This window comes from Phalaenopsis equestris, unplaced genomic scaffold, assembly GCF_001263595.1.
Source record: "Phalaenopsis equestris unplaced genomic scaffold, ASM126359v1 Scaffold000237, whole genome shotgun sequence".
Lineage (NCBI taxonomy): Eukaryota > Viridiplantae > Streptophyta > Magnoliopsida > Asparagales > Orchidaceae > Phalaenopsis > Phalaenopsis equestris.
The window spans coordinates 789,512-803,401 of NW_018164679.1; the positions used below are offsets into that span (position 1 = coordinate 789,512).

Here is a 13,890-nt window from a genome sequence, read left to right on the forward strand (position 1 = left end):
TGGGACAAATGATACACTATCAAAAAATTTTATCATTATACACATATCTTGAGCAATTTTTATGCAATGAATGTTCCAATTCAAATTAAAAATCATCCATAACTTTGCTTTCAAAAAACTTATAGTCAAATTGAGCATCTCTGGGAGACTAATCCAACAAACCCAAGATGGCCCTATTATAACATTATTAAAACTCTTAAAATGTCCATAAATTTTTTTTCTAATCAAAGGAATCTCTCTAAGATATTCGATGGAGTGGCCCAACTTCCTACCTTATTTGTAAGAGTTGACACTCTCATTATCTATAAATGGAGTCTTAATACCTTCATGAAACGAGGGGAGTTGGACCTATAGGAGGAGGAAGAGAAGGAGTCAAATTTGAGTAACATTCTGGATTTAAATATCAGGCGATAAATTCAAGCTCCCACAACCGCTAGTCGTCATGGTCGCCTCTTGCTTTTTACTGTCAATGAATCTTATGGTGCCATGATGCACCCTGCAATACGGTGCAACGATATACCTCTAGATACACTTTAATGACACACCATGAATATGGTGGAATGACATACCTTAAATATGGTATAATGACACATATCAAACATTGTGTAACGACATACCCTACATCTGACGTAACGACACTCTCCAAATGTAGTATAATGATGCACCCTCAATATGATGTAATGATGCACCCTAAATATAGTGTAACAACACACTGTGAATCTAGTAGAATAACATACCTCCAATATGTGTCGTGTACCTTGGCCCGTTGGTTGGCATCCTTGGTGTAAGACCACTCAAGTCGGGGTTCAAATCCCCCTCTGACAAAGTGAGTCTTAAGGGGCGTGGTACTCAAATTGTTAGACACATTAGGAGTGGTTGAAGGCTAGTATAATTTCCTCTGACCATTTTTTTTGAATAAAAAAAACATACCTCCAATATTGGATAATGAATAATGTTGTTTTGAAGATATGACAATAAATCCCAACGAAAATGGCTTATAGCCATAGTATTCAGGATATTGTGACTTTATTCAACTTTCTAAAGTTATCTCCTTGCAACTTTCAATTGCATTCATGGTGGCTAACGGACGCTCTTGCAACTTCCCATTGCAGCTTATGAAACGAATTATATCCTACATGGCTCACTAATACTGCAACTTCTAGCTTGACCTTGGCGGCCTACTTCTGCTCTTGGGACCTTCAATATGGCCTATGTAACTAATTATGATTTATGTTGCTCACAGCTCATACAACTCCCAACCTCTATGGCCAACAGATGTTACTGTAGCTCACTACAAGAGTCGACATTGCTTATAATTCCTGCAACTCACAACTCTAGTCTCTGTGGCCTACGAACATTATTGTAGCTCACCACTATAGCCTATATGAAGAACTATGAACTACGTGGCTCACTACTACTATGACTTCTAGTTTCAACCTTGGTGGTGGATTGATGCTCTTGCAACCCCCCCTCATGGTATATGTGACCAATTATGACCTGCATGACTCACAACTCATGCAACTCCGAACTCTGGCCTCTATGGCCTTCAAATTTTATTGTAGCTTACAACCTAATTGATTAACTAAGACCTACGTGGCTTACAGATCATGCAGCTCTCAACTCTGACTTTTATAACTTATGGATGTTATTGCAGCCCTCTACTACAACCTACATGGCTAACATCTGTCATTACAACTCTTCGTGTCCTTGGACTACAACTTACATGACCAATTGATGTCATTACAACCCTCCATTACGACCTTTGTGGCCAACAAACTGCCGAAGCTACCAACGATGACTTATATCCCAACTACTGCAACGACATTCAATTACAGCCACTACGACAAATCAAAGTTTTTATAGCCACCATCTGAAATAATTATGGTGAATTACTGTCTTTATAGCTACCAGCAACAATCAATGCATTCCACTATCGCTATTATTGTCAAAAACTGTGTTAATTATGACTCAATTATGACTATTAAAGCAGGATAATTATTGTGTAATTTTAATTAACTTTGTAATTCTATCTTTCTTAATTCAGGAGAATACTTGGCAGAACTAACGTACTCCATTAACTTTGTAATTTTATCTTTCTTAATTCAGGAGAATACTTGACAGAACTAACGTACTCATAATTACAAAGTAGATTACTTCGACTAAGCTAGACCCCATGATCTTTTCACTCTCTAGAGTTTTCCACATAAAAGTTGTGGTGCCCTCTCTAACTACTATATTATCTATGTGTGTTTTAGATCATCGTATAACATAGTGACATTAATTTATCACATGTACCAAGTGTCTTAAAACTAAAAAGTTAAAAATAATCATATTTTCATGCTATGTTAAAGTTTTGAGAGCTTAGTGTCAAACATATAAATACCTAAAAAGAGTGTGGTCAAACTATAAAAATTCCTACATAAAATGATTAAATTCGTCAGGTGTGGTAAAGCAATAAAGTATAGTGGTGATTTTGGGGGAAGAGAAAGGCTAGATGAGATAGGCATGACATATTAAGGGATCTGTGGATGAAGCTTTTCAGTCTCTTGCCGCCTTACAGGGAACAAACTGAACAACTCTCTCTTCTTTTCTTTCTTAATTCTTTTCACTCCCTCCCGTCTCTCCATAAAGTGTCAATTCAAAGATTACCAGCACAGTTTTCCTCGTCAGACATTTACAAAATAAATAATAATAATAATAATAATAATATTTATTTAATATTTCACTTTCAAAATATTATGATTGCGGTATTTTTTTGTAATAAGCATATAAAAAATAAATTTAAAAAATTTTGTAAAGTAAACACAAATTCTTTTTTTTTTTTTTTTTGCAAGAAAGCCGACAATAAAACAAAAGCAAAGTAAACACAAATTCATATATTTTTTTTTGCAAGAAAGCCGACAATAAAACAAAAGGTTTTAAGATGCTAACTGTCCATTTTTAGGAAAATATTTGCGTGTGACTTACGCAGTGCTGAGTACATTCAGGGGTTATTCAGGGGGTACAGAAGGGTTTATCGGGATTATACCCCTCTGTAACCCCTCTGTAACCTCTCTGTAAACTATCTGTAACATACAAATGAGTTCCGCGCTTCTGCAGTTTCATGGGTATAAATAAGTTACAAGGGAGTTACACGGAGGTTACAAGGGGGTATAACCCGGATATGACCCCCCTGTATCCCCTGAATAACATCTAACGTACGCAACGCTGCGTACATCTTATGTACGCAAATATTTTCCCCATTTTTAAGTTATTATGATAAGCAATAGACAATTTCATATCATCTAAAATTTTGAAGCAATTTCTGTATCACATCCTAATAAAAATTGAATCAAAATATTCTAAACCAATTTTTTTTAATAATAATTTACCTTTTCTCCATTTTATCATCAAACCATTTTGATTGTATCAGTCCGATCGTACAAATTACCTTACAATAATTGTGAAAAAATATTGTCCGAACGACCAACCACCAACCATCACGTTACCCGCTGATGAAGTGTATTATGACAAGACTTCTGATGGTTAGCCATCCAGACGTGCCAGACATTTTTTTTCTTTAGACCGGGCATCATAAAATTTTTTTTATGTTTTATATTTATAAAATGTGATAAACCTATATATGAAAAGATGTATTTTAATTTTTAAAAGTAGGTGATAACACTATTTTTATAGTGATATTAAAGATTTGAGTGACAAGCATGTAAATATGATAGTTTGGGTGTTAATATGTAAATACATAAGAATTGTGTGGTATGCATGTAAATGCCTCTAATTTTTTTAAATATTTCCAAATATGACTTCAAAACTTTAATATTTATTTAAATACAAGTCGACCATCAAATTAAAAATACCAATAATACTAACTTCTGAAAAGTAAAATACATCATTTCATGCATATGTTTTGATATAAAATGACATTTAAGTGATATGTATAAGTATCAAACTTAGACATTAGATGTGTAAATACATAAAAATTATGCAAAATGTATGCAAATTCCCACAGACCATAATCATATCAACAAATGTAGACAAATATTAAAATTTTGACAAAACTGAACCAAAACAGCAAAAGAAAGCCGGGTCATCAGGTCAAACCGAATTAACCACTTCTCATACATATCATCGAGTCGAACCAAACCGGTAACAAACAAATAGGGTTCCAACAACACGAAAAATTCGACACGAATTAAGATTTGTGTTCACCTTTCCTCGGACTTGAGAGGAACACCTTTATACAACTCAACACGCTGTCTGAGAGCATCGCGGCGAGGCCTCGCAATCTTATTATTTGGATCAAAAAGAAGAACCTCCTCAAAAGCTTTGAGAGCCATTTTGAGATTCTTCTTCTTCTCATAGGCGTCGCCCATATTGTTCCAGGCAGTGACATAGCCGGGCTGAAGCTTCACTGCTGCTTCAAACTGGGCGATGCCTTTGTCCAGTTTATTGTCACGCACGTAGCTCACTCCCAAGGCATTGTAAACCTGCTTGGAATGGAAGAGGTGAATCAATAATTATCATAAATGATAGATATGTGAGATTTTATCAGCTGTAAAAATGATTTTTTGCAGATTGACATGCATACCACTTAATTCAAACTTTAATTTTCATATATGCCACCTTCTCTATGCATGAAAAGTTGTATTTCATTTTTTTATATTTAAAATGATGGTATTTTTGATGTGATATGAAATAATTGGTTGGTATGAAAGTAAAAAATGTAAAACTTAGGTGTTAGGTAATGTAAATTAAGGGGAGTTGAGTGGTATGTATGTAAATGCCCATGCTTTTTGTAAAACTTTAGTGATATGAAACAGTAAGGTTCAAGGAGGATTTAGCAAATCTATGGAAAACTATTTGGTATGATTGGAGTCTTTGGTTAAATTTGGCAGATATATTTAGGAAGATTTACATACATACCTCTCAATTCCTATGTATTAACATATATAACAGCTAAACTTTAATTTTTACATGTATAAGTGTATAACACCTTGTTGGGCATGAAAAAATGTATTTCCTTTTTTAAAGTTAAAATAATTGTACTTTTAATGTGATATGAAAGATTAGATATAAAAAGCAAAGTGTAGTTTTTAGAAATGTAAGTACATAAGAATTGGGTGGTGTGTATGTAAATGCCCCATCTTTTATGATTTAAAATTTAAATGAAAGAAAACAAAAGATACAGTAAGGATAAGTGGTGTAAATCTCTTGAATCCTATTTCTAAAAAGATTTATTAAATCAAGAATTTAGCCTAAATTGGGAGAAAATTTGAATTTAAAAAGGTGGTGGGGTAAGGAACTGGCTCAGCATATCATGACAAAAGTATGGTTATGATTGATCTCAAAGAAATTGGACTCATATCAAAACAAATTTAAAGGCTAAGTACTGATGCGCCATAAACAAATTCTCATCATGGAGCATGAATCTCAAGGCAAGACGGGGAACAAGAGGCAATTTTTTTAGCAATAAATGTTCAAACTTCGACTAAAAGTAATTCAGAATTTCGATTTCAGCAAACTTAAAGTCAAACTCACCGCCTTGGCAAGACGGATTCAATGATACCAAAATCGGTCCAATCTGAGCCAAATCAAACCTCGATCAAGCCATTAAACTATTTTAACATATATATATATATATATATATTCTAAAAAGTTTGCCCCAAATACCGCTTCCACTTTGCGCTCAGGCACTTATGATAGGGTGACTGCGTCATGTGCCTAATATTCCAGCGCTCCCGTGCCACGGTGAGATCGAACTCTTGACCTGAGGGGACTTACAGTGACCACGCCACCAACAGGCCAAGACTTGCGACACCATTTATATATATAACAATGTGTGTGTGTTTGTATAAGTGTTACATGGTATGTAAATAACTATTCAAACTTTTTTCAGTTTTCAAGGGTTCTCTCCGAGTTGTTCGATCAAGAGTAGTCAAGTATCCTTAGTTACAACCCGGATTATATAAATAGAGCCCTACTCCCCACTTGAGAGGGAGACTAGAACATCAACAAGAGGGAGGCCACAAATTGGAGAAGAGAGCTGAAGTCCAGGATCTTGCATCGACGATCCGGCGTACACCTCCCGCTTCTGCAATCGCCAAACGCCGCCGACAAGGCGACCACTTTCGGCCTCCTGCTACTGTAATCGCCAACCGTCACTGAACACCATCAACCTCATGCATCTGCAATCCCCGACCACCATCGACCAGCACTCACCAGCTGCTGCCAACCACCGTCGAACTCTCGCTCCTACAGCCACCGACCAACTCCAGCTGTCACCGCCTCCGACTAACTCCATCCAACACTGCTTGTCAGCTATGGCCACTGCCTCTGCCACCTCTAACCAATTCCAGCCAACGCCTTCGGCCTACTGCTTCGTTCGCTTCGACCTACGCAAAATGGAGTTGTTGAACGAAAAAATCGACATCTATTGGCTATGACATCTATTGGCTATTGTGCACACATTACTGATAGAATCTTCTGTTCCAGCTAAATTTTGGATTGAAAATTTATCTACTGCAGTTTATCTCATTAATCGTTTACCATCTCAACAATTGAAATATGAGTCTCCCTACTATCGAATTTTTTATAAACATCCTAATTATCATATGCTATATATTTTCGAACGTGTTAGCTTTGTTCATCTACTTGCTCATGAACATCATAAATTGACAGCTGAGTTAGTACGATGTGTCTTTATGGGGTACAGTCTTAATCATAAAGGTTTTATGTGTTATGATTCGATTAATAGATGACATTTCTCGAAATGTGATTTTTTTTTAACATGAATATTACTTTCAGCATCATGTGTTGACATCAAATACAGTTATATTTCCATAATTTGATAATTCTTATGTTGATAAACGGTTCAAGCCAGACATTGTCTACACATGGCGTCTGCCCCCTTCACCTTCAATCTTCCCCGACCTTGATCCAAAAATTGCTCCAATAAGCATTCAACAATCAACTCGGCATATCCTTCCTCCAGATAGATATGGGTATTCTGCAATTTTAACTAATACTATTGTTCCTACCTTTTACTTTCATGTTGCTAAACAGACTTGCTGGGTCAAAGCCATGCAAGAGAAACTTCAGGCACTAAACTTCAGGCACTTCAATAAATGGGTTTATTCTCTTAAACTCCGATCTGATGGCTCTCTTGACAGTTTAAACTCTGATCTGATGGCTCTTGGCAATCGACAGGAATACGAGATTGATTATGAAGAAACATTTGCACTTGTGGCTAAGATGACAACTGTCCGGCTGGTGTTATCTATTGTTGCATCTAAAGACTGGTTCTTAAAGCAAATGGATGTTAAGAATGCACTCTTACATGGGAATCTCAAAGAAGATGTCTATATGACTCCTCCTCCAGGCTTCTTTTCTACACCTTCACATGATGTTTGTAAGCTCAAACGGTCTCTGTACGGTTTGAAACAGACTCCACGGGAATTTTATTCAAAGTCAGTATGATTCATCATTATTTCTTTGCAAAACTGACAAGGGAATTGTTTTGTTATTTGTTTATGTTGATGATATTGTCATCACAGGATCTGACAATCAATTGATGTCTCGACTACAAAAACATCTTCAGGGTTCTTTTCATATGAAAGATTTAGGGTCATTAACTTATTTCTTAGGACTCGAGGTTCACTATTCTCCCGCTGGTATTTTTCTTCATCAGCACAACTATACAAACGGACTCATTACTTTAGCTGGTCTTCAAGATGGTCGTTCTGCTGATATTCCTTTGTAAGTAAATGTCAAATATCAACAAAATGATGGTGACTTTTTATTTAAACCATCTCTATATCGACAACTGGTTGGGAGTCTCAATTACCTAACTATTACGCGTGTTGATGTTTCATTTGTTGTGCAACAAGTTAGTCAATTTATGCAAGCACCTACACATCTTCATTTAGCTGCAGTTCGACATATTGTTCGATATTTAAAATATATTTTTCATCATGTTTTGTTCTTTTATATGAAGTCTCCTAGCACCTTAACAGCCTATAGTGATGCTGATTGGGCTGGTTGCTCTGATACACGTCGATCTACTACTGGATGGTGCACGTTTCTCGTCAACTCTTTAATCTCTTAGAAGAGTAAGAAACAAGATCGAGTGTCTAAATCATCTACTGAATCAGAATATCGTGCTATGTCCTCTGCTTGTTCCGGGATCATTTGGCCTCGGGGTGTGTTGGCTGAACTTGGTTTTCCTCAGCTTGAGTCTACTTCTCTTCATGGAGATAATACTAGTGTTATCCAAATTGTTGCTAATACAGTCTTTCATGAGCACACGAAACACATTGAAGTGGACTGTCATTCCATTCGTGAAGCCTGTGAGAATGGTGTTATATCTCTTCCTCATATCACTTCTGGTCTTCAAACGACTGATATATTTATTAAGACTCTTTCTCGACAGCGTCATCAGTTACTTGTCAGCAAATTGATGTTTCTTGATCAACCAACATCAATTTTAGAGGGATATCAATCAGAAAAAAATGAAATCAGACAGAATAAAGAGTTTCCTTCTTCACAATACTGCAAAAAATGAAATATTATCTTTGCACAGGATTCTTTTCTTTTAGTTGAATATTTAGATTAGGAATATGTATTAATTAAGTTACCTAAAATAGATTATACAAAATAATATATACCTAAAATAGATTGTACATACTATTATTTATTGGAATGAAAGCAAAGGAAAAGGCATTTAGCCTATTTGCTCAAAATATTGACATTCGACCACCGCCGCCAGCTACCTTTGCCGTCATCGGCCGCCGCCCGCTCCTTAAGGCAAAACACTGCAGAACCACGAAGAAACATTTAAAGTCGTGCATCATCCCGAATGTCTTGTCACCCCCCGTAAACGGTGCATTGAAGCACCTGCAGTTACTCTGCACTGTGCTGCTCCCTTCCATGGGGCAATGAGCTCTTCGGCGTGCTGCTCCATTCCATGGGGCAATGAGCTCTTCGGCGCACTAACATTGTTACTCGAAAAATTATGTAACTCGTGAGAAAAGGGATTGTACCTGCAGCCACCAACTCATTATAAAATATTTCAACTAGGCAAGGCTCTATTGTTTTTTTCTTTCTAATTTTCTCATGTAAAAACTTCTGGTGTTCCTACTGATTATCTTTTTCATTACTAATTATCATTTTTCATCTTGAGTGTGTGTTGAATTCTCGTACAACGCTAATATGATAATTTTTTAGCACACACTCAGCTTTAGAATAAAATTTCCTAGCACGCCTCAAATACCTCTACTGCGGTGAATTTTCTTGTGCGCATCAAGTACTCAGACTAAAATTTTTACCTGGATATATGCGATCAAAAAAATTGTCTCGCAAGATTTAGAATAAAATTTAGCTAAATTTTGGCAAACTCCTCGCAAACAAAAAGTTCGTAAGGGACCGTTTTGGGATCATTTTTATTTCTTTTAGTTTATGTTTTGATTTGAATTAAAATATACTTGATTGCGAATGTTGTTTACTTGTTTTTAAAAACATTGAAAGTAACTGTTAAGTGTTTTAAATTTTTTTAATACACATTGTTGGATTTTAAAAACAAAATAAATACATATAAAAATTTTCTAACAAAACATATTTTTAAAAATAAAATAAAAAATAAAAACATAAACAAAAACAAAAAGAGAAGTGATATCAAACAGGCCTTAAATGATTTAAAGAATAAAATCAATAATGCAATTGAAAACAGTAAGCTCTATTCTGGAAAAAAATAAGATTAGCTCAAATGAACAAATAGAAACATTGGGTATGAGATAAACAACATTATTCTATTTGATAAATTTAAAAGAGTTACACTTCTCAAAAAGATCACTCTTCATTTTTTACTTAGAAATAAAATAAGCTCCTTAGATGCCTTGAATGCAATTTTGTTCTTGCAATTTTTTGTGATTTTTTTGCTCAAGTTTTCAGCAAGAATGTTACATCTCAAGTGGGATAGTTTCCTAAGACCTTTTTATAAATAAAAGGGACATTTACTTGCATACCACACAAGTCTTATATACTTACATATCTAACATCAAAACTTTGATATTTACATACCACTCAAATTTTTGTTATGAAATCAAAAAAACCACTATCACTAAAATTGTAAAAGCGAAATACAGCTTTTTCATGCATATATTTTTTAATGACCCAGTGCTATAAATGTAAATATTCAACTTTAGATGTTAGATATGTAAAAACATAAATATTGTGCGGTAGTATGCAAATTTCCCTAACAAAAATGAGGAGATTTTGCTCTAAAACCCATTAATTTAAAGAGCATTAATCAATTATTAAAGATCTAAACCATGCCAATAGACCCAAGGGAAGCAAAGCTGACACCCTTCTCTTTCTTTTTGCCTTTAAAAACACACGAAAGTTTTAGTTTTGGCAAAGATGGTTTTATTATTTGCTGGACATTCATTCCTCCTTATATGTAGAGGATAAAATTGCCTTTTTGCTTGCCATGTACCTTGGGGTTGTTTTTGGTAAATTATTTTAGCTGATTTGTTAGTGGCAGCTGGTTTCCAAAATTATTATCAAGATCTAGGAATTAAATCTTTCTTATATCAAATTTATGCTTCTGCACTTGAACGTCCGCCATAAAAAAGAAAAAAAATAAATTAAAGATTGTTTGAGATCACTTTTATTTTTAATTTTTTATTCTATTTGAAATTTTTATTATATCTTATTTATGTTTTGATTTGAAATAAAATCTGATTGACATGTTGAAAGAAAATCAACTAAAAATTATTTTAAAAATAAGTTGTTTTAATTTTCAAAAATAAATTATATATATATATATATATATATATATACACACATACACACACATACATACATACATATAGATAACATCTTTGAACCTTTGACACCTCACGCAAGGTATAATATCAAAGCGGTATGATTTTCCTGCATGCATTTTCAATATGATATACTCAATGAATAGATTTAAAAAAAAGCAAAAAAAAAAAAAAATAATAATGATGAGAAAGGAGTGTAGTAATTGTTGTTGTAAGAACAAAAAAAAAATAAAATAAAATTGATCTTAGATAAGCCCTTGGAGTTTGTTTGAGATCATTCCTATTTTAAAAATATATTTGTTCCCTACATTTTTTGCATATTTTTTTATTTTCAAATACAAAATAATTTATTAAAAAAGAATACTCAAACCATCTAAAATTTATTTTAGGTTGTTTGAAATAAAACATGTTTGATATGTTATATAACATTTTAATTGGTTTTAAAAATAAATAAACATAATATAATAGATCAAATATGTTTTATTTTAAGTAAAAATATAAACAAAACAAAAGAGAATAAAAAATAAAACAAAAAAAATGATCCCAAATTGAACCTTAGCTTTTTAGTTTTCTAAAACCAAAAAGTGAGTAATTCAGCCTGACGGTCCATAACCTTATATCCCAACCAGTTTGTTGAAGAAAATGAGAATGGAATCTTTTACCTCTTCCTACCCTTAGCTTTAATGAGTAAAGCCTATTTTACGTATTATGGCTATCTAGGTCACAGTAGACCACCCATTTATGCTCGAGGTGTCTATTTTAGTACTTGACCCGCAAAACATTGAAACATGCACCATGTGACCATGCCATCATTTATTTTCAGAAGCATGCCTAACCAGCATAAACAAAAATTGCAAATATGCCCATAAGGAGTGTTTGGGATTCATGAACGCAATATGAAGAAGAATAAGAAGTTCCGGAAATAATATAGAGAAAAAGGAACAAACTTTGTTAAAAGCTCCTACAAGTTCTACATTGTTTTAGAAGTAGTTTATCAACTAGGAAAATTTACAATCACAGTGAAAAAAAATTATTAGCGATTAGGAGTTTCTCAAAAGATTAGAAAGCAATCCGGGATACTCATACAATTGCTTCCACAAACCACAGCATTAGTAAATAAATTATACTTTTTATTTGATTTTTCAGTAATCAAGGCTAGTGAAATAAGCGTAAAATCTGGTTGACCCATAGTTAAAGATATAAATCAAGATTAAGGATTTAAGATTGAGCTCGAGTCAAATTAAGGTTTAGTCCTGTTGATTTTCAGAATTCAGCAGAACTTGCTTTATTGATATGAAAAAGAGGTATAAATACCCTTAAAAGTATCTTAGAATAGAAAAGACAAGAAAAAGGAAATAACATGAAAAAAAAATATAACACATATATCTTCAATCAATCAATTCATAATAATTACTTAGAGATAAAGGAAACAACATAAAATAGGAAAGAAAATATATCTCATTTGCATACTTCTAACAATAATAAATTATTTCTTAATATAATTTCTAATACTCCCCCTCATGTTAAAACATGATTGACAACCATGTTCAACTTGGGCTTGAAAAAATAAAACAATGAGCGAGGACGATTCTTTGTGAGGTAAAACTTGAGGTTTTTATCCCATATTTGACAATCAACCGCAAGAGCATGTTTACAACGATTTTTTTTACTGCAGTTTCTGCAGTGTCTATAGGCAAGTAGAAGACTCCTACAGATAATGATGCAAGAAAGTTTGCAAGAAAGTAGACAATCTACAGGAAAAGCTGACTTCTAATTTGCTGCAGTTGCCTTTGACTGCATTTTCTGCAATGTTTGTAGATAAGTGGAATGCTCCTATAGGTAATACTACAAGGAAGTAGACAACCAACATGAAAAGCTATAGGTTATGGCCTACAAAAAAAATAAAAAAAAAAACTCCGGGGGATGGTCTGCTGCAGGAAAGATTACGGAGGAGAGCCTAATGCAAGAAAAAGCTCTGGAGGAGGGCTTGTTGCAAGAGAAAGCTTCGGAGGAGGCCCTGTTGAAGGAAAAGTTCTAGAGGAGGGCTTGCTGCAAAAAAAGCTCTATAGGAGGGTTTGTGGGTCGAATGTTGGGATTCCATGCCAAAGAAGATCCAGATCTTCGTGAAGAGCGCCTTGAAAACTGTCACAATCAATGTTGGGAGATGAAATAGAAACCAAACAGAACGAAGGCAACTGCGGAGCAAGGCGAAGCATATTAGGACGCTGAAAAGAAGCCAGAAGAGGAGTGTTAGCATGGCCTCGAGCAGGGAAAAGCGTTGAATGTCCTCCAAGGGAATCTCCATACCGAGGACGACGAAAGCGGAGCCAACACCTGAGCTGGTGATCCATTTGATGTTGCCGCTGCAAGAGAACAGAAAGCATCTCCCGTTAAGTTGTTGCCAGTATCTCGGCTCGCATGCGCAATAACTTTTGTTGTACCCCAAAGTTTTTGATGGGCACGACAACCAGAGCCTAAAACTTATTATGATCTCTGCAAGGATTCCGACAGCAGTGGAAAGGCCTGTAACCTGCAGGGAGAGAGCATGTTGTCTCTGTTGCTACTGAACAGGAGAGTTCCAGTGAAAAAAAGTCTGCAGGGAGAATTCGATGGAAAGAGGTTTGCCACCGAGTTTTCTGCAGCTAGCTTGAAGAGTTCCAGTGAAAAACTTGCATGCAACACGAATCCTACTAGCAGTTTTCTTTGCAACTCATGCTTTCAAAGCACCTTCACTAAAGGAGCTATTTTCCTGAGGTGGCACTTTGAAAGCTGAGGAACAAATAGTGTTCTACCTGGAATTGCAATCCGCCATGAAACCAGTCCATTCATGGAGAACAGGTGATGTTAAGCATCCCCATCATTTCCTTCTCAAACCAGTCGTTGCCCTTCGGATTTCCTATGCAGACGGTGGAGGATAAATGGTTTAGGCATAACTGAACATGTTGAACCCCACTTATAACGAAGCTGTCGATCACAAGCATCTGTCTTTCTCCCCAATTTGGGAGTGAAGAAACCAGATAAGGATACCTTGTCCAAAACATGATTATGCCAACAATCTTTTGGAAGCAGGAAT

The 13,890-nt window shown here is 35.0% G+C and overlaps 1 protein-coding gene across 3 annotated transcripts in view; it reads right to left on the minus strand.

Moving 5' to 3' along the window:
- Positions 1 to 4,003: 4,003 nt before the first annotated feature.
- The window catches only part of LOC110023962 (uncharacterized protein ycf37), a 23,977-nt gene continuing 14,090 nt past the window's right edge, over positions 4,004 to 13,890 (minus strand). For all 3 annotated transcript variants that reach the window (XM_020723636.1, XM_020723635.1, XM_020723637.1), the window contains exon 6: positions 4,004 to 4,484. In XM_020723636.1, coding sequence (XP_020579295.1) covers positions 4,203 to 4,484 — 282 coding nt within the window. In that variant the 3' untranslated portion in view covers positions 4,004 to 4,202. The remainder of the gene's footprint in view (positions 4,485 to 13,890) is intronic.